This window comes from Pagrus pagrus (genome assembly GCF_965226575.1).
Source record: "Pagrus pagrus genome assembly, chromosome: 2".
Lineage (NCBI taxonomy): Eukaryota > Metazoa > Chordata > Actinopteri > Spariformes > Sparidae > Pagrus > Pagrus pagrus.
In genome coordinates, this window is record NC_140186.1 from 21,203,501 (window position 1) to 21,225,587 (window position 22,087).

Consider the following 22,087-nt stretch of genomic DNA (forward strand, 5'->3'; position numbering starts at 1 on the left):
TTGTCATTATAAAGATTGGGTCTGCAGGTGCAATTGACACACACCAGGTATGGGCTTTGGGCAGGTTGTTGGTGTTAGCGTCAATCTGATGAATGGTGAAGAGTCTTGGCCCGGCAGCACCTGCAGTCAAAACACAAACAGTATCCATCAGCTGCAGTTCAGCATCAAATTCCACTGTTAAGTTACTCATTATCATCTCAGCTAATAAAGACCTTAACCCTTTTTTAACTCTCTTCAAAAAGCAAAACTGCTTGTTTATCTGAGGTTTTCTTTTATTTATTTCTTTCTTTTGTGTGTTCTAAGATGAATAAAAAAAGTACCTTGTAAAGCCTTGAAGCCTTGCAGCGGGACTCTGGATGATCCGGTAACAAACTGCAGAAGCCGGGCCCTCCTCTCCTCATCAAATGACTCCACAGCTTTCCAAAACCACTTGACGATGTTGCTGTCTGGGGTGCAGTGCTTCAGACGGGTGTTGGACTTCCAGTCAGAGATGTCGATCTTTCCCAGTCCACAAACTATCAGCTGTAAGGAGAGAGGGAGACATAAACTTAAATATTAACTTGAATTTTATAAGAAGAGAAGCTGGTCATAGCCGTTACTGTAACTTGATTGCTCTTCTTTTGAAATTATTTTTTTTTCTTTTCTTACCTCCAGTTCTTTCTCATCGAAGGATTTGAGCAGGTGCTGAGGAATAACCTCATTGAAGCCTTTCTGCAGAGCCAGAAACTGAGCCTCGATGCCATGCAAGAAACGCCAGTTCACATACAACCTGCAGAGAACATGAAGGTGGAAGGAAGAGGAAGAAACACAAAAGAGTGTTCATCATCACGTCAATGAATGAATGGCAAGGCAACAGTATGGACTGCCACAGAAATGTTGTATGAAAACAGTGAAAATATGATTCTTATGTGGGCTGAAAATGGGTTTCGTCTCACTCTTTGTGTTTCAACATACCTGACATACTCCTTCTTGGTGTCCTCTGAGACAGGGATGCTCTTGCCGTTGGGTTTCAGTTCATGTTGGATGATTTCTCCGTAGGCATTGTGCTCCACACAGAAAGTGTGGTCCAGCACGCCAGTGATGTCATTGTCCCTGAAGAGGGGGGAGGGCAGGTAACAATAGGAATCAGCTCAGAGCTGCTTCAGAAAGTATTTCCATTAACTTAGATTTGCTGTCATTTTCAAGAATTTGATCCAACAAAACTCAGACAGCAGTGATCTGCTCTCAGCACCTCAGACTTACATATTTAAAGTGACCTGCTGTGATTATTTTTGGTTATTTCTTTTAATTGCTGTAATGAACTTTATTTTCATGAAAAAACAGCATATGTTGCACTTAACCTTCACATGGTCATAAATGACTTCAAAGAGATTATTGCCTCACAGACATAATAGTGGACGACATCATCATAAGTAAGAATATTTAGGTCTTATCAAGAGAAGATCCCATCCCCATGTGGAAAACCCTCAATCTTCAAAATACAAAATCACTGTGTCACAACATGCAGGAGCACGCCTGAACAAACAAGGATGTTCATTTCTGAGACGAGATGTCATTATCTTTCCTGACAGCAGAGGGCGCTTCAGTCATTAGAAAGCAAACTGGTCAAGCTTGTGAGAGAGTCTGAAGTGTGTGCACTCTGAACCTTTTTTATGTATGATTTTCTATCTCATCTCCTCATACAATTTACACCTGTAATCAACTGCTTCTTGAAGAAATGTTAAATATTAAGGCATCAATGAAAGAAACAGCTCAACTGTTAAAATAGGAAAACCTACAGGTTAAGTTATAGAAGACAACATTAAAATTTGATGCTGGGTAACCTCTATTTGTACTTGTTTTGACAAGAAAATTGCTTTGTGCAGGTAGTGTTTCCTCTAACTTGGGTTGCCGGAAAACAAACAAAAAAAAGTCTTACAGGATCCAGACAAGGCTGTTGTGGAGGTCGGGGTCGACTGACTCCATATCGTCCAGCGTGATCGGTTTGCCCAGCAGCTGTTTGTAGAAGGGCAGCGTGAAGCCTCCGTCAATGTAGTGGCCGTGGAACACCGCCATGCCCATGATGCGACCCACAAAGTGGAAGTACGACAGGTGCTCCTGCACATTAAAAGAGGTATTAATATGAAGGCTTTCAGACATATCATTTTCATATTATGGATACAGATTTGGATTATACAGCTTTAAATTCTAAGTGCCTTGCTCAAGGGAACTTTGACAGTGCCCAGGATGTGAATTGGCACCGCTCCAGCTACCAGTCCACATATGTCAATGCTGGCCAAGATCGTACAGACTGAGCTACTGTTGCTCCTCAATCATCCCAAATGACAATAACAAAAAAGAAAATAATTCGTACCGGGTTGACAGCAGAGTCGGGGTTAATCTGCAGAGTGTAGATGTCATCTCTAGAATACTGGAACAGGCCGTAGTAAGGGTTCAGCATCTCGTGGGACAGTAGGTATAACCACTCCCTAACACACACACACACACACACACACACACACACACACACACACATATTCACTGTGAAAAATGTACTACAAAAAATGCTCAAACAAGTATAAGAAAGTTAACTTGACAGTCCAGATAATTTATTACACAGAACCATCTGGGAAGTCAAGAAATACTCTCCAGTTCTGATATAACTGATACTATGTGATACAAGTTGACACATGATCATGTGATCTTGTGAATCCAGCTTCCTCGCAAGGTAATTTCATCATTTTATGTTTTCTTGGTTGGTCCTTTTAACACTTCACAATGCTATGTTCTAAAGAGTTCATTTTGATCTACAGAAAATCAAACGTGAAACGTCAAATGTGACAAAGTACCTTGCTACCCCGCCATAGTCCAGTCCCTCTTCTCCTCTGAATTTGATCATCAGTCTTTTCCAGAGATCCTTTGGACGCATCTTCATCACTTGCCGGTACGACTCCTACAATTCAACACATACACCAACATGTATTATAATACAGTAAAGAAAACAAGACCAGCTTTAATATCTACAGTATAATTTGAAAGACATCACTATTACCTTTGCTGGATGTGAAAATGGTAAATAACTTTGGAGGGTTTGCTGGTGTCAGGATTGTTATGGGATAAACACACACCTTCAGATATAACTACAAGCCTACAAACATTAAATCTTTCAGTTACAATGTTGCTTTAAAAATAATAACTGATGGCAATGCATCCTGGTAACACTTGCCTCTCCTCACTGTGTCTCTCCCCTCAGTTACAAATAAACAAATAGTCAGTGTGTTTCCTTTTGACATTACGTAAGAGTCATCTCCATGTCTGTCCTCTTAGAGGAGTCCAAAGACTCAGAGGCTGTGCCACAGTAAACAATATCCTGCCACAGCAACAGCACTGCTGCATCTGTGAAGCATGACAGAGCTTGGCTACACAGTTGGTTGTAAGATACTATTCAACAAGTTTAAGACGCTCTAAACTCAAGTTATCCAACATGTTGGTGGGCAAAAATATTTGTATGCAAAGTGTCTGGAATATCGAAAACTTGTACACCGAGTGACTTTATTTGTGTTAATCATATTTAAACCTGCGGCACAGAACGCGCCTTGATAGAAAACCAGACTAAGGCATTTGTGAGAATGTGCACACTCTCGTGAACACACTGCAGCGCTGGTTCCTGCATGAAAACCTCAAGTGGATCTGCAGGGCTGGTTTTCACACTTAACTTTCCCCTTCCACAGCTGTCACGTCGAAGGAGGATGAAGTCATATTTTTCATTGCTCAACTTGTAGTTATGAAGTTATGTCTGGCCCCGAATACTTGCCACTGCTGCCTTCGCTCCTTTCCTCACCCCTTCTCCCTCCCCTCCCCTCCACATCTCTTTAACTGCTGAAATCATCCAGAAAGAATGCCTCGCCTTGGTAGAACAAATGATTGGGAGAGCAAGAGAAAGAGAGACAGAGGAGGAGAAGAAAAGTAACAGAGAAATAGTTTTTTTGTGGTGTTTTGAAGGACTTTCTGTTCTGCTTTTCCCTGGAAACCATAAAGCAGTTCTGAGTACTGGTTCTGTGCTGCCCTGGGCCGTTTTCTGGTGCACATCATAAATGGGGTGAAAAAATGCCAGTAAAATGCAAAGATCTGTGTTTGGTGAGCATTCTGCTATTGTTTCAGGGTTTGCATTTTGTGACGCTTTGAAAGCCAGATGATGAATTTCAAGATCACATTTTCAAGGCATGTTATCGAAAATTCACGGTAAATTCCGTGTTTTGCATTAATTTATGTGAAGGCTGTGCTCACATGCCCTTCAACAGCCAACCAAATGTTTCCTTTTATGGTTTAAAGCACATCAGAAATTGTAGGTTAGGGCGTCATGTTTACGGGCATCAAGACTATTTTTCTCGTTGAACATCTGCACTCCTGAAGTGGAGCATTTTGTACAAAAAAAGTCGCATTGTTAACATGTTTGGATGTGAAAGGGTCATCCTCTACTCAGGTTTTTGTTTGTTTTACCTCAAATATCTCCTCGCGGCAGACCTCGATGCGGCAGTGTCCAGCCTGGGGCTGCTGCTGAGAAAGCTCCTGCCGCAGGATCTTTAGCTTCTGCACCAGGTCTCTCTTGTATTTGGGCACCGTCAGGCACTCTGCCTCTTCAGGCAGCTGGGCTGGGGACAGAGGTTGCTGCGGAGCCCCAGGACCACCCTGGTCCTTCAACTGAGGCGGATGACTGGAGGGATGGTGTGGTTGAAGGGGAGGCAGAAGATGAATAGTCAAGGAGGGGAGGGCAAAGAGGGCAGAGGAGAAAGTCATGTCAGAATGATTCACCTTTCACTGAAACAGGAATAGCAAACAGCTTGTCCTAATTAAACCTTAATTTAACCAGGAAAGAAGTTTTAATGAGATTAAAAATCTGTTTTCAAGAGTCCCGGACAAGACAGGCAGCAGCACAGTTACACAGTTGAAGACATAAAACAATCATAACAATTATAATGAAGACAGATAACAAATTGCTGAGTCATAAACCACAAATCAATACCAGAGATATTGTCTTTTTTTTTTATTCCACTTCCCCCTGAGTCACCAAAGGCTTTATACTACTTTTTGTTTTTTTTTAAATATGCAGTATTACTCTCCCAAGACCTGTAAACAGACTTTAATATGTAAAATTGGTGGAGTTAGTCTTTAACTGTCACATGGTAACAGGGATTTTGTGGTTTTTCTTGTGCACTGCTTTGAGTAAATCAGTTTCTGCCACTGGAGTCAAAGATAGAAGAAAGAGGAATATGTCCTGTAGGGATTTCCCCTGCCCCTCTATCTCAAATATCCTCTAACCACAATGTTAGAAATTCCCTCTCTAGCCCTCACCCTCTTCTCAAAGCAAAGAGCGCTAAACAGAGCCCTAAGCCCTGAGTAAATCTGATCCAGACCTGTGGACAGGCTGGGCCTTTGACCAGACGTTTGCTAAATATCCCTAGCAGGAATAACAGGGAGAGGGAGATAAACCCTGAATAAGCAGAGAGAAAGAGATACACACAGAGGAAAAGAAAGAGAGAGGGGAAGAAATATACAAAGCACAGTGGTGTAAGAGTAGCTGGCGCCTCTGGCTAGCTCACAGTTAAGTTGGTGTGCTCTCTTTACCCTCCTCCTTCACACGTTTCTCTTAAAGTCTAAAAATTCAATCATATTAACTCCCCAGAAATCACTTCCTGTCTCAAGTGTAAAGAAGCTGACAGCCAGCAGGTACCCCTGCTGTCCACCAACCACATCTGGAACTTCCACCATCTGACCACTAGAGCTGCCACCCTTCCTCACAATTTGAGGTGGAGGGCGGAAAAATATTTCTGTAAACTTCCAGTCTTGTCGACCTGCACAAGCACTGAAGATGCTTTGCTCTCGGCTGCAAATGTAGATTCCAGTCGCAGGTCTGAGTTCATGTTTGCCTGAGCAAAGTGCAGCCTTGTTTTGCAATTTCATGACAACTACAATAAAGTGTTTACTAAACAAACTTCAAAGCATGATACGGGTAGCACAGGTACTAGCTGCAAATACGAAGCCTAATGGTTTTCTGACATGTAAAACTTAAATGACCAACAGTCCCCTGTAATTCAATGAAGGTTATATTTAAAATCACAAGATGCAGATTTTTATTAGGACCTGCATTTGTTCTCACTCATAGATTCCAGCTGCCTAAATATGCCTGATTTAGATTTTTCATCAAGATCTTTGCATTATTCCCTGAGAAAATAAGACCTTTCTCTCTCAATGTTAAAGAAGGTGAGAAAAAATTCCTGGATCCATCTCTTTAGCCAGATCCACACCAAAAGTTAATCAGGTCTATTCTGAGCCAAGACCCATCCTCCATCCAAGATCGTGAAAATCCGTTCAGTAGTTTTTGTGTAATCCTGCTAACAAACCAACAGACCGACAAATAAACGAATTGAAATGGGTGGAAACATAACCTCCTTGGCAGAGGTAGCAAAAGACAGACAGCACAAAACAAACCCAAATTAACCCAGATTTGGCCTCTCGCCCACCTGCCCCCCCTCCCACATTTCCTTGGGGCGACAAAATAAACTACCTTGACTGACAAATGTAAAAAAAAAAAAAAGATTTAAAAGAAAAAACAAATGGAGAAGAAATAGAGAGGTATTGATCAAATCAAATGTCTATCAAGGTTAGAGAGTTAATACAGGAGAGAAAAGAGAGAAGTGAGTGCGGAAAGGTCAGCTTGGTATTTAGTAAACCTGCCGCCTTTAACAGGGGACACACATCAAAGACAGCAATACATGGGAAAAGATCAAGACCTTCAGACAGGGTGTTAAAGAAAGATGATCAAGAAGAGCCAAGCTGTGGGCAGGACCACAAGATTAAATGTGGGAAAGCACGTCTGCCCCACAGTGGACTGACCTTTAATCCCCTTTTACTCTCCAGCCATTCAGGGTCTGTGTATTCTAAAAAAGACTAGACAACGACAAAATACAATCTTGGCAAAGGTAAGCTGTGGTCAGTGTTCAAACTCTGGCCTCCTCCAGCCCTCATTGTGGTGTTGGTGGTGAGATGCCTGGGTGGGCCTCTGAAAAACATAATCCGTCTCTCCCTTCAACAGGACAGCAGCCCTCATTTTACTGTGAGGAGACGCTGAGCCAGCAGAGGCCTTCTTTAAAAGAAGCTACTGTCCTCCGCTGGGAGTAAAGTGACGAGGCTGCTGTCGGCCACAGAAAGACGGTTCACCAAGAGGCCTGAGCTGGTTTATAAAAAGGAAGCAGAGACTATCTGAGGTAGCAGCACGTAGCCACCCACTTATTCCGACACTCGTACAATTGGGTTCTCTGGTTCAGTGGGTTGAATAAGGCCTCATCTATTTGGGCTTTCCAAACTAAACGGGTGCAGTGTTTCGCCAGTCTATCCCTGTATAATCAAGTCCGCTGCTATTTATTTTATTGGCAGGCGCTGGGGCTCCTAGCATGTCAAAGAAAGGGTAAGACTGCAGCGGAGCAGTCCTGAAAACCACTTTAGGAAGGAGGAGGGGAAGAAAAGATGGCCTTAAAACAAAATGGAATGAGTTGCTTTTGGCTGGGAGGATCGAGAACCATATAATAAAGCGTAATTTCAGCGCACTTTTTTTTCCCTTCTCAGAGTACAGTGTAATTAAAAATACGTTTCGACATAGTTCATCTTCTCTGGTTTCCAAACGGGACGAGCTCGGCATATTTTATGGTAAATATAGAAAATACAAGCGCAGCAAAGCTGAAAAATCTGCCGGAGCCAAACGAGAGAGATGGTTCCTATTGCTGTGACAGCTTGGGTGAAATACGACGATTGTGGAGAAATATAAACTTTCAAATTCAATATAAGAGCCAGAGGATTTTATTATTGTTATTTCAAGGCGGAAGGAGCGAGAGGAAAAGAAACCAGAGAAGTGGAGAAATGAAGGAGTGAACATTTCCAGAACTGGGTCACCTGCGCATGAACCTGCAGAGTCATGATAGGCCTCCATCCTCTCTGTGTGTTTACACGGAGGCAGACTGGGTGAGGGAGTGCACGCTCTAGAGTGCAAAGGCTGCATGTTTGTGTGTGTAAGAGAAAGTGTTTCTTTTCAAGGCAGCTGGCACAGGTGGGCTGAAATTAGTGTTGAGTAGGTGTAGTGGTGTTAAAGCCACACCAGCCACCCCAACACACCCACTCTGCCCCCCACCCAGGCCCAGAGAATCAAAGGACCCTTTATGAGTCGATCCGGCCCGAGTATCAGCTGGTGCTCTGCTCTTTTACACATGCAGGAAAGGACAGAGAGGTCGGCCAAACTCTGCCGCCGACTGTAGAGAACGCAGAGTCGAAGTGTGTGCATGGTTGAACAAAATTCTGCTCTTGGATAATATGTATGCGTTTCGCCAGAAAATGTGTGACCTCTTACATCCCTCCCACCTACCAAGCTGCCACATCTGCACACTTCTGGTTTCAAAAATACAGGCAGCAGACAGACTGCAGTGGTGAGACAAAAATATGTTGCACTTGACGAGACTTTCTGAAAATAACGAATGAAAGTAGGCCTGCAAAGAATGTCTTATATTTTCTGCCTAGGGGTCTCTCAATCAAAACAATTACAATCGAAAGACGTAGTTTGATGATGATTAATTGCTTTCTTGATTGTTGAGAAACATCAGTGCTGATGAAAATCTATTTGGAGGTCATCCTTATCCTTAGGAAACTTGTAGATTTCTGGGCTCAAACATTGTCGGGAACATTTGGGATAACGTGAAAACAAAACTTGACAAAATAATTCAATTTCAATTCAATAATTCAACAAAGGTCCAGTCGTTTTTAGACACTTAAATACGAAATGTCACATATATATCTTAGTATTTTTCTAATAGTATCAGAGATGAAACAGATTTGTTTTGTTATTGTGGCTATAAAAAAAATTATTTATGGTGCCGTTAGACCATGCTGTAAATGCAGGTCAATGGAAAATGTCCATTGAATTTAGTGAAAATGTTTTATTGCAAGGCTGAATGCCAAAAATATGGCTTAAAGCAGAATATTTTGTTTGATAAAAACATGTTGTGAATTTCTGTAATGGTAACATCCATCTTGCTTTGACGCATTCATATGTTTTTGAATGAAGCTTTGAACTATTCAGAACAGCCCTGAATAAAAGCTTAACACCCCTTGTTGTAAAATTACAATGTTACCTTTAGCCATCCTAAAAAACAATCTGTTATATTTTATCTTATTTTTTACCACATTCACATAATCATTGGGTCCTATTGTTCAGTCTCACAATGCTATTGGATAGTACATTTGTTTATAACTCCCGCTTAATGGCCATGAACTCACACAACCTCTCAAGGTTTCCTTCGAACAACATCTCTTTGTTTCATTGTTTTTTTTTGTTGTTATTACAATGTCTAGAACATGTACATATGTAGTTATTGTGGAATAGATACATCAAATTTCATTTAGAGCTTGTTATATATTTGTTGCAATTCTACAACACTGGGTGAGTGTGGTAGTCAAAATAGCAGGCTTGTTGCAGTGGGCACAAACAGGTTGTATTCCCTCCACTACACCACTGCCTGAAACAGAGTATTTCCTTTATACGTGTACAGTATACATACTACCCCTGTGTTGTGTTCTGGTCAAATTTGACTGATTTAAAAGTTTTATCTCTAAAAAATGTGGTTAATTTAATCAGACTGACCTTAAAATTCCATGACTTTGTCCACAAAGAGGATATCAACAGACAATTCAGTTGTGGGAAAGGTGAAAATGTTGCTGAATGTGGGGTGTAGATGTAAGTGTTGCATGTTGTGATGCATGTTTTCCTTTTGGTATGATAATTAGAGAGCATAACAAGCAGTATTGTCATGTCAAGGCAGTATTGTGTGACTAAATGGCTGGTGATTGGGATGCATATGTCTTTTAGCATGATAAGTAGAGAGCACAGGCTAAGCCATTTACATTTAGGGCATTTAGCAGACCTTTTTGTCCAAAGTGACTTACAATGAGCAGACAGTATTGTTTGCCTGGAAAACATTTCTGCCCTGGGCACTTGGTCCACCACCCTATCTATACTTCAGGTTATGTACTACAATATAAAAAGCATATTTATACATATTAATTAATTAATATTTTATTTTCAGAATGCCACCAGCAAGGAGAGAGCCGCGATACCGTGTGCAGGATGTGATTGATATCATCCAAATTGGAGAGAGTGAAGTTGAGATAGAACTTGATGACACTGATGAGAGTGATGAAGACTCAGATGAAGATGTCTGTCAACAAGTGGACAAAGAAAATCAACCACCCATGGACTGTCCAGCTGATAATTGCGCGGACATCAAGCCACAAAGAAACAAACACACCATGCCCCGTGACAGGTATCGCTGGCTGAAAAAAGATTTCATCAGTCCCAACACTGATTTTACTGGTCTGGATATCACAGGAGATAACATTTCCCTCCACACACCATTGGAATACTTCCAGAAGTTTGTGTCCTTAGACATGATTGAGGCTCTGACACAAAACACAAATGAGTACAGCTTTCAGACACATGGAACATCTGTAAACACCACTGCGAAGGAAATTGAAAAAATGTTTGGCATGTATCTGAAGATGGGCCTGGTACAAATGGCTGGAACCCGTACATATTGGGAGACAGACACACGGCGCTCCCCTGTTGTGGTTGTGATACCACGCAACAGATTCCAATCCCTGTTGACGTCATTACATTTGTAAACAACATGAAAGTATCTGAGACGGAAAAGAAAGACAAACTATGGAAACTCAGACCATGGCTTGATTCATTCAGAGAGAAATGCCTGCAGGTGGTACCAGAAGAGCACAAGTCTGTGGATGAGATGATGATTCCTTTCAAGGGGAAAATCAGCAGCATCAAGCAATATATGCGAGGCAAGCCAAACCCGTGAGGATTCAAAGTGTGGGTGAGAACTGAAATCTCTGGCATGATGTGTGACTTTGATGTCTACCAAGGCAGTGTAAACGGAATACGAGCCAAATCTGAACTTGGATTGTCAGGTGATGTTGTGATGAAGCTTGCTTCCACACTTCCAGAGGGTCAGAACTACAAAATTTATGCAGACAAATATAAGTTCCCCATCAGTCCCGTCGCTGGTACATGTACATCTTCTGGCACACCATCATCCTCGCTGTGGTCAATGCCTGGCTCCTCTACAAGCGGGACTGCAAAGCTCTCAAGATGTCTAGCAAAGAGACAATGAGCAGGAGACAGTTTCAGGCACAGCTAGCATCCTCTCTCATCCTGGTGAACACAACACTCCAAACTCCAAAGAGAGGACGACCATCTTCAGGCAAAGGGAGCCCAGCAACACAGACAGTGACACCAGGAAGCCCACTGAATGCTCAGAAGAGACCATCCAAGAGATGTGCACACCTCCCACTGGACGTATGCAAGGAGCTAGTTGTTCAGACAACGTGAGTACAAATACAGAAATTCTGCTCCCAACTTGCTTCGATGTATTCATATTTTGATGAATGAAGCTTTGAACTATTCACAACAGCCCTGAATAAAAGCTTTGTAAAATGTTGCAATTACATAAAACAACCAGCTGTACTTTCTGCTCTACTTTCAACTATGATATGCACACTTTCCTATGAAAGATATCAAGTCAGAAATCACACTAAAGCATATGAGAGCAAATAAAGCAGAAGGGATTTGGTAAGAGTGAAAATATTTCTGTATGGATTAAATTTCTCAACTAGTCAGACCAAGGCCCTGTTCTCTCCTGGTCACTCTTATACAGACAGTCCTTTAATGCACCACATACAGATAGATCTACCCAACTATATATACTGTTTAGACCACTGGCATTTACTGTAACATCAGGTCACATGAGGTTTGACAAAGTGCGGTAGATTAGTCAAATACTGTACATATATAACCCAATCATTTGCATTTATGTTTCTCTTTCAGTTAAACAAGTTAAACAAACCGCACTCCCATAATGTACCAAATATAATATACAGTATAATCATCACTTCTTAAAACATCAATGCAAATGTTGATTTAAATGTCATGAAGATTTATAACTTGGTTGGGAAAATACCTGCTGAAGCCCACTGAACCTAAATCTGGCAGTGACTAAAAATACCTTCAGCAAACACTGATGTAATCTTTCAGACATATACTACGTGCCAGTGCAAGGGAGGGAGTGCAGCATGTGAGAGACAGTGTGGCAGACCACAGTCATGTAGCTGTGTCTGACTGTCTGACAATTCAAGGCCCTCATCAGTATAAGGTCGACGGCAACAGGGCTGTCTGAGCCACATTTAAACCAGGATACGTCCTGGAGGATCAGCAGACTGAGGTGCAAATTGCACACTCTCAATGTTGTCAAATCTGTTCCACGCCATCGACTCTAGCAGACATAACACAAACTGTTTCTACAGACGGGGGGGATACAACTGCTAAACAAAATGGGTTAAGACATGCGAGGTCAATCAACAGTAAGTCCTAGCCAACAGAAATGAGTCTGCAGTCGTCCTTAGTAGGAGAATGAGAAAAAAAAGCCCTAAAAGGTTTTATGAAATTTCTAAGCTCACCAGATCTTGGATCCGTGTCAAAATGTAGTCACTCATACATGCCAGCCACCTAAACAGGCCTGATCTTTTTCATGAAGATCCATGAATTACTCCCTGAGAAATCAACAAAAGAAAGTTGAAAAAATGCTGAAAAATTTTAAAGTAACAAAAAAATTCCTGGATCCATCCCTTCATCCGGATCCACGCCAAAAGCTACTGGGCTCTATTCTGGGCTGATACACATCCTCCATCCAAATTTTGTGAAAATCCATTCAGTAGTTTTCTGCAATCCTGCTGACTGACCGACCAACCGACTGACCAACCAACCAACCAACCAACCAACCGACACAGGTAAAAACATAACCTCCTTAGTGGACGTCACATTTTTCCTTCTTGGGCAAAATAAGCAATCTGACAACAAAAAAATTAAAATGTACCACGGTGTAAAACAAAAAACTTTCATGGTGTAACCAACCAACAGGGACACAGGTGAAATCATAACCTCCTTGGCGTAAGTTATTAATTTTTTTCCTGATTTAAACACTATGAGTTTTCAACTGTGTTGACAAAATACCAGGCACACACCTAGCTGTCACCCCAAAGCTCAGCACCCAACAGTTTCAGTCTCTCTTCAGGTTGAGGATGACATCGCAGCTTACATTAGGTGTTTATTTCAAGTCAACACCTTTCTTTTTTTAGTCTCTCTCCTGATTCAATCAAAGGTAGTTTCTTCCCTGTGGATGTTAAATGTGTTTGACTGACCATCTCTGTTTTCTCCTATTGCCAACTCTTTATTCTTTTGATTTCATTTTGTGTGTTTGCCAGAAAACAGGATAAAGATGCTCCCCAACAGTGCGCTCTCTCTCTGCAGTGTGCATCTCTCTTCCACTGAATCAAAATCAAACACTATCTACAAAACTATGTAGATATCTAAAGAAAAACAAAGGTGCATTTTTGCTTTAACTGCACACTCCAACACGAGGTAACATGCACAGCTGGTCCCGACATGCAACCCCCCCCAACAACCACAACCTTCAATCTCCCTATAAGGAAACTGGTCAATGCAGTGCTGAATTATAGCATGGTTGTGTGTGTGTGTGTGTGTGAGTATATGGTGGACCTATGTGGATGTTAGGTGAAATATTCCTATATCCTGGCGTTGATAGAAGACAGATGTCCTGACCCTGAGCCAGCAGCGAGGCTGATAACTTTAACAGTTTTTGGAGCACGGCAGAGAGAGGGGAGCAGAGGAGAGAGAATGAGTGAGGACAGAGGACAGAGGAGATGACAGGAGGGGGAGGTTTAGAGATGAGAGGATAAAAAGAAATGAATGAGAAGAGTAGGAAAGATGGGAGAAGAAAAAGTAGAAAGTATGGCACTGGTTTGACTGGTTACACGGGTTTATCTTTATATAACGGAGGCTTTATAGACCTGAGGAGAAGCTTTAACAAGTTAACACTTCCATGAAATTATCAGATGTTCAGATCTTCACAGGTTAGGTGTGCACATGTGCAGTATGTGGAAACAGATTGTTGTCTCCTCCATGCTTCTCCCCATGTGGCCTCTGTATTTCTGGTTGCTGTTTGTGTTTACGGGCCTGCTGTCAGTCACTCTGGGTGTTTAGAGTTGAGCCTCTCACTCAGTAAACAATCTAACATTACGCATGTCTGTGTTGTTCAGACCATTTAGCACACCCAATAAAATTTAGTGATTCAGAGCCAAAGCTGAAGAGAGGCTAACATGGAAGAAACTGTGTTTTCAGAGAACTGTACTGCAACAATCTATTAGTCTAGATTGGTGTAAACTGATAGATCCTAGACTCGACCAGGAGTTCTCAAACTTTTTCATATCAAGGACCCAAATCATAGATGCACATTAGACCACAGATCCCCAATTTTAGAGGATTTTGTCTTAAGCAATCTCCTCTGGATATGTTTTTTTATTTTTAGGTTTGAAGATCAAACGCCAATTTTATGTCCCAACTTCCAAAAAATGTGATAAAACTTGACCTACAACCATGGACGTATATTGAGAACTAAATACAGCATCAGAGGCGAGGACCCATTCATTCCTATGAAAGCTGCTCAGCAGAGCATGACATACAGCATCCGGGTATTAAAGCTGCTGTAAGTGATATATTTTTTATTAAAATACGGGTTAAATGGCTCTGTGTTACAACAGTATTCACTGTTATAGAGTGTTTGGTCAGTAACCCATGTCTCTCCTCTCCCTGCTCATGTAGTAGAGGAGAAAATTATTTTTTCTGGTATCCCTGCCCACTTCATCCAATCAGGACAGAGAACTCCAAAAAGAGATCCTATGTGCTCATGAACGTGCAGAGAGCAGGATCCGCAATGGCGATTACTGTTTGCCAGACATAGTACACGTTCATGTGGTGACATATAGAGGAGGGAGGGGATTGCGAATGGCAAAACAGACAGTAAGTTAGCTAAAATGACGGCAACGCTTACAGCAGCTTTAATTTAGCCTGATTTTACACATAGTTTCTTCATTGTGAGGCCCATAGAGCATGCAGACCGGAGACTTCTGCCAGCCAAGCCAGCTAACTTAAGGTTCAGCGCTCCGCTAGCTTGAATAGGGGTAAAATGATTTAATCGTGAGGCTCCTCTAGACTTTCCAAATGTTATTGGATCCAATGGATGAAGTTCTGATAGTGAAACGAGTACATTTAGAGGGGGTTGTCACACTAAAAAAACAATATTATACACCTGCTTATTTTACGATGTAAGGGAAGCCTTTTTGGGCCTCTGTGCATCACATGACGTAAATATACAGTCAGGCCACTAAATCAAACTGACTTCAAAGCCTGACATTGTTCCAGAGTCTTTGATCTACAACCCATTTGAGGATTTTGAAAACCACTGGACTAGACTATCAAGTCTTTCCCTACTTGATTTCATATCAAAACAGAAGTTTTTAGGCAGAGGCCATGTTTTCAGTTTTTCGTTATGGTTGTTAAAAACAAGGACGGCAGTCAAAAAGCACCAATGTTAGCTTAACAGATAATATTTGAGTTTTAGCTCATTAACCTTTAAAGCTGGCCTCTTATACAATAAATAATTAACCAGTTGATTTCTTGACCAGATGTCAAATTCTACTTTTCCACTCTTTGAAAAGCAGTTGATTTGGCGGATAGCCTGAATAAAAACTTGCTGTGACACGAACTGTGTTTTAATTTTGTTTTCATTAATCAGCGCGTATCACGGAAAAGCTGCATTAGAAATTAGAGCTTGTTAATTTTGACCTTTTCAAAGTTCTAAAACTTTGTCTGGACTCCCTCAAATCTCTCCTAATAAGGAGCCAGACAAGCAGTTAATGATGCTGACTGGATCACATAGCTGAGCTTCAACTCACAACCAGACGCTGTTCTGACACATATGGATACTATTTGACCAAATGACCAGATGTTGATTTCCCAAACATGTCTATCGTGCCAGCCGCTGTTACTGAGAGAGGTTTTGACTAAGAATTCTTACTAAAAAAAGCAAAGGGGAAAAATCTCCATATCTTTGCGTGTTCCTCTTGTTCTAATGATTCCTGCCTCACACACTGGCAGGCGGAAAGTACAGGAAGCTCCCTGACAGCCAAAATACCTGAAGAACAAACCGAGAACTTAATGATTCATATAACTCACAGCTTCCTCCCACACACATATCACGACTTTGCTAGATGAAACGCTAACACACTGCTACTAGCCCATGTGTGTTCGGCGAGGTTATGTGAACTTGTGCTAAGCTAACAGCTGCTATGCTAACACGTGTTTAGTATTATTTTCCTGATATGGGTCGGCTTCACCGGGCCTCTCTGCTGGCTACAAGCTGATCTTCAGTGGAGGCACACTGCTGACAGACAGCACAAACACACTGAGAGACGGATCGACAGCCAGCCTCTGCACGTGTGTGTGTGTGTGTGTTTGTGTGTGTGTTGAATGACATCCACATGAAAGTCAATGCTGAGGAAGGTTATGCACGTATAAACACACACAGATCGGACATTCCCTGGAGGAAAAGTATCACAGTCAGCATTTTCTATTGTGATATTGTAAGTGTGTGTGTGTTTGGTTGTGTGTGTGTGTGAAGCTTTGAGTGACTGGCTGCTGAAACTGCGTTATGCAGACAGCTGGGGTGAGTGTATGAAGATGTCTGTCAACCTGCGTGTGTGCTGATTGCATTGTTCACATGCCACAGACCGTGAGTAAGTGTGCGTATGCTTATACAGTTTATTGTCTGCATGCAAGTATGTGAACACTTATGCGTGTGTATGTGTGTGTGCACAAATAACTGTGTGTGTGAATGTGGGTTACCTGAGGTTAGTGTTTTGGCTTTCCATGGCCACACGGGAACCATTTGGACTTGGGCTGGTGGGGAGAACAGGAGGAGAAAAGGGAGGAAAAGACAGACAAAGACAAAGAGGGAGAATGAGGGAATGTGAGTGACAGAGAAGAGGAATGCAGCATTGAAGACAACAGGGGAAAGGATTCAGAAGAGAAACAGCGAGACAGGAGAGACAGGCCAAAAGGAAAAAAATAGAAATAAAAAAAGTTGACGAGTAAAGTCACACAAAGAAACAGAATTAAAGTAGATTAGAAAGGAGAAAGCAAAGGAAAGAGACATAAAAACAGCGATGAAGTCAGTTTGAGGGACAGGAGAGAGGTCAGTGAGAAGACAAAAAGAAGAGTAGAGGAAAAGTAGATTGTCAGAGACACGGTACAGGCAGAGGATGGAAGAGAAGAACACAAATATAAAGTGAGATGAATGAAGCCAAGTCAGTGATCATCTTACAGCAGACATATTCATTGCTGGAGGATTCATGACTGTGCTGTCTATCACAGATTCCCAAACAGTTTTTCCAGCATCCCCAGACAGGAGCCATCATGTCCACTTCCAGCACGGGTAGTCTGAGTGTGAAGCTACTTTTAAAAACACTAAGCTGGTAACAATCCTGCTGACAGTCCTCAACAGAAAATATGAACAGAGTGGAGAGTCTGACAGTAAAGTTATGTGTCAGCACTGAGTAAAGACAAAATATTATTGCTATATTTTTATACTGTATATTGTTTTAAAGCTTTAAAGTGGGAAAGATGTACCACATGAGCATAATGTGTACATCAACACTGTGACTTTCTTTTGGTGTTCATTTTTTTAAATTTATATATTGTATTTTTTATATATATATTTATAAGTAAAGGCTTTCAAAGTCAAATACTTGGCTGAATATCATACCCTCACTGCTGCTTGAACGCATCAAAGACTGATACACTTACTTGAGAACTAGATGCAGGTTAGCAGATAGTCGCGGGTCGGTGAACTGTGTTGTTCGATTGTTGTGGTCGACGAAGTAGACTCTGCCTGTGGCAGTGTTTCTGATCTCCCAGCCTGGTGGCAGTGGGCCCAGCTCCTCACAGTTCACATTGCTGAGGTCTCTGAACAACAAGAAAGAAACCATCAGCAACAATGATACCACAAATTACATATAACTCTAAATTAAACTATCAATACATACACACATACAGCATTATTTTATTACAATGGGTTAAAATTTGTATGCAAGATGTGCTTAAATATAATGTACATGAATTATACTACTGATGTCTTTTTTTTTTTTAAATCAATAATAATGTGAAAAATAAATGTTATCCTTTTGATAACACATATAGTGATAATATAGTACTGGCATACTGATCGATATTTACATTAAGTAGTACCAAGATATTTCCCTTCAAGCAGGTTCAGAGAAATATAGCTCAGAAAGCTCAACAGACCCAGACAGCATCAACACCATTAACATTGCTGTTATGCTTCAGACTAGCTACTTGCTCTAATTCTTTTACCTGATCTGGGCCAACGCTGTAGCCTAGGCAGGACTTGTGCATGTGTCAATGTGTGTGTATGTGTGTGTGAGAGTAATTTGTCCTTGTGTGATGTGAGGAGACACCACTCAGGGACAAAGCACATGCCTCATCACAATATAATGGGTCATTTAGGAACTCTGTCCAAAGTGACCAAACCCAGAGGCTGCTGCTGTGAGCTGGATGTGCATCATCACTGAGCAGCAGCTACACCAAGACACAGCCAAAAATGTAACGCAATCGCACTGCCTGCGATCTCTGGTGAATTAAATAGTGAGCTATTGAGAGATGGTGAAACGGGTTGATTGAATACAGAACCACTGGCCTGTGGTGTGTCCAGCTGAACATCTGTCCAAAAATGTTCTTCCAATTCCACATTGAACTCTGGGGTCATTAGTTTGGCTGACCCTGACTTGAGCCTGAAATTTGACTATTGAGATTGTTTTTGAACACAGCCCAGAGCAATTGAGTGAGAAATTAAGTCAAGTACCGTTTGATCATGTCAGTTTTGGGAATATATGTCAGGTTTTATATCAGAAAAAGTACAGGCTTTCAGCACTGCAGTGCATTCATCATGTGTGTAAGTCAATGTGTTGACGAGGTGATTATTAATCAAAAGAAACATTTAAATTGCTTTAAAAATAGAAATACATCTGGACCATAAGGATGTAAAAAGAAATAAAGACACAAAGATTTACCTGGGCACGCGGGGGTCATGCCAGGTGCTGACTCCAGTCTGTGTGTGGAGGAAGTAGACCTGACCCTGCTGAGTTGTTCTTTGCTCTAAAACAGAGAAAAATTATAGGAATGAATATGTCAAAAACAGCACTGAAACAAGCTTGGAAGTGTTCTGTAGTCTCGTACTGGTGGGTACAAGCATGGAGAGCGAGTTTGTGTGTTTTGAAGGAGGGGAAGTCTGTTTATAATTGATGTGACAGGCAAACTGCAGGGACAAGAGTTTCTTAAGGTGTGCGCCAATGTAATCAATTAGTTCCTCTCCGGTCTCCAGCAGGCCTTTCCCAAGACGACGGGGGAAAATAAAAATGTGAGGGAAATTTATCAAAGACTTCCATGAGTGTTTTTCCTTGCACAGAGTTCCTTGATGCTTCCTAGTTGCCTTGTTTTCTCTTAAAGGCTCGTGTGTGCTCTGAAAGTCGTCCCTTCCTATCAATCTCCAAAACCAAATGAAATGGAAAGGAAAATGCTGTCACTCATTCCAAACCCACTTATATAATATACTGTAAACAAATAAGAGAACAGAGGACACCGAAAAGAAACCAGAAGAGAATGGTTCGTGAATGGAGAGTGAGTGTGTGAATGTTGGCACAAAGTGTGTGTGCTGCACGGGTGTGGTGTTCATGTGTGTATATTCACCCGCTAATCCATCACTAACCCCCCCTCTTAACTTCCTACTGGCACAACTCATTTCCTACCCACCTCTCTTTCTCTTTTTCCCCTCACACACTCCCTCTCTCTCTCTCATTCTCTCTCACGCTTTCTCGCCACACCCAGCCACCGGTTCAGAGGGTTCAGCTGAGGAAGAAAGCTTGCTCGCTGTTGGGCATCAGTGACTCACTTTGTCCGACCTTGGCCAGCCTCAGCGGACACAGCAGGACATTTCAAAGGGGGCACAGGTCCAACAATGCCATTCTAAACTGCTGGCATACAGCGCCACACTTAAAATAATAATTTATTTTACAGACTCTGTGGGTATTGTGGGGTGCACTGTGGCTGACTGTGAAAAGTACACGTTCCGATGTTGGAAAATGTACTTGTGCAGCTTTTGCATTATTTTCCCACTGTGTTTGCATGCTGCAAGTAAGGCTAGCTTAAGATTTACAAACATAAAAAAAAGGCAAATAACCTAAAGTGCCTTCTCTGAGCTTAACACTGAGCTATGAATACTCTGCTTTCAGTCCTTGTATTCAGTATGGGAATATGAGCCTGCAAAGCCAAAACATTCCAACACTGGGAAGTGTTTGCAAACGAGGGGAAAGGGGGGAGGAGAGAGGAGAGGAGAGGAGAGGAGAGGAGAGGAGAGGATTAGCACACAGACAGTGTTGATTGGGGTTGTCATGCTGTGGTGCTGTGGGAAGGAGGGAGAAGGGAGCAGGATGAAGGGTTGGAAGAGAAAGTGTGAGTAAGAGCCTGAGGACAGAGCAGGGAGCGTACACAGAGAGAGAAGAAGAAAATATGACATAAAGGGCATTTAAACTTTATTCTCATCACATATCACTGCCTCAAGGCTACAAACAAGATACAGCCCCAAGGAGCAGCTCAATGTGTTTTTAATCTGCATGTCTTGTATTTATGTTGGTTAGAGCCAGGACTTAACCTCAGCTTGCCATTTTGATATTGATTATATAATTCAATAGGACTACTGCTGACTCTCTAACGTAACAGCTAGGACTGGGCCATGTTGCCTTCAAATAGTATTGCAATATTTTTTTAATCTAAATCGTGATACGGAATATATATCTTGATATTTTGAAATCTCTTCAAAAGCACTTTATAAATGCAAAGACAATCAAATGCTGCTGTGCTTTTGTTGTGTACATTTTTAGCTAACAAAATATAGCACAAATTACTTAAAAGTTCAGGACCATCAGCCAGCAAACACAAAACATTCCACATGTTTAGCAGCTACAGGATTTGATCACCTTTCTCATCACATGTACATAACCAGACAAGGTCAATCGGTAACTCTGGTTTGTGTGCGTGTGTGTGTATGTGTGTTGCTGCCGCCACTCACCATATCCCTCAGGCAGGTCAGGTGGTGTATGCAGGTGTGTTCGGCTCATGTAGTTACGATGCCGCTGCGATCGAACCCGTCTCTCCTGGATCCGCTGTTCGCCTGGTGGGCAGCTGGCCTCGGCCCCGTTTACAGGCGTCATCACTGGCGTGTTCTCGTCCACCACACAGCTCAGTGGACGCCCTGATGGGCTGGAATACTCTGACGCTGGCCTGGGTGAGAGCAGAGAGTGCACACGTTCATGTATATGGAGGCATGTGCAGGCTATAGTCTTCCCTGTGAGTGTAATCTTACATTCTGTTCGATTTTCAAGTATTTATTTAAATTTCATACATATAAACATTGTTTTATAACAAATCAGGAATAATTAACATGTTATAAAGAGCACTTTGGTAAAACAATACCAACTTGCTTTGAACTAGAAGAATTAAGTGTATGTTTTCATTCTTAAGAGTTACACGCATGGTAAAGCGTTTCCTCTACTTTCAGGAAACCGTGCAAAGAAGTGGGTTAGTGTGTTATGGGTACAATGGGTAAAGTCACAGGTGTGTCCACAGTCTGACTGTCCAGAGTTACTGACACCTTGGCTATCTTAAACATTGGACCCTTGTCTGTCAACTGGCTCCTTCCCCCTCCACACACTCTTCCTCCGCATTTCCTCTTCCTCCCCCCTCACTTATGTCGCACCTCTCTCGCTCCACTTCCCCTGGTCCTTCCTTCACATTTTATCACTCGTTTTTTCAGTCTCTGAGCCATTTTACCCCATATACACCTATAATGTGTCCTCTCACAACCAGCTTATGGACCACATTAGATGTGTCTGCAGTATTGAGCAGTGAAAAATTGCAAGAGTAGTAAAAAATACAGTCTGCTTAAGAAAAAAATGGGGCTGAAAAGCAGCAGACATTTTTACACGGACATTATGTACTGTTACAGACTAC

The 22,087-nt window shown here is 41.8% G+C and overlaps 1 protein-coding gene across 1 annotated transcript in view; it reads right to left on the reverse strand.

Annotated features, from left to right (window-relative positions):
• LOC311263829 (E3 ubiquitin-protein ligase SMURF2) overlaps positions 1 to 22,087 on the reverse strand; it is a 67,216-nt gene that overhangs the window by 2,390 nt on the left and 42,739 nt on the right. Inside the window, exons 8-19 of the mRNA XM_084364157.1 lie at positions 21,147 to 21,358; positions 19,093 to 19,177; positions 17,810 to 17,968; positions 16,850 to 16,903; positions 4,480 to 4,693; positions 2,829 to 2,932; positions 2,354 to 2,468; positions 1,919 to 2,097; positions 955 to 1,092; positions 649 to 769; positions 321 to 522; positions 45 to 120 (exon numbers count right to left, since the gene is read on the reverse strand). Coding sequence (XP_084220283.1) covers positions 45 to 120; positions 321 to 522; positions 649 to 769; positions 955 to 1,092; positions 1,919 to 2,097; positions 2,354 to 2,468; positions 2,829 to 2,932; positions 4,480 to 4,693; positions 16,850 to 16,903; positions 17,810 to 17,968; positions 19,093 to 19,177; positions 21,147 to 21,358 — 1,659 coding nt within the window. The remainder of the gene's footprint in view (positions 1 to 44; positions 121 to 320; positions 523 to 648; positions 770 to 954; positions 1,093 to 1,918; positions 2,098 to 2,353; positions 2,469 to 2,828; positions 2,933 to 4,479; positions 4,694 to 16,849; positions 16,904 to 17,809; positions 17,969 to 19,092; positions 19,178 to 21,146; positions 21,359 to 22,087) is intronic.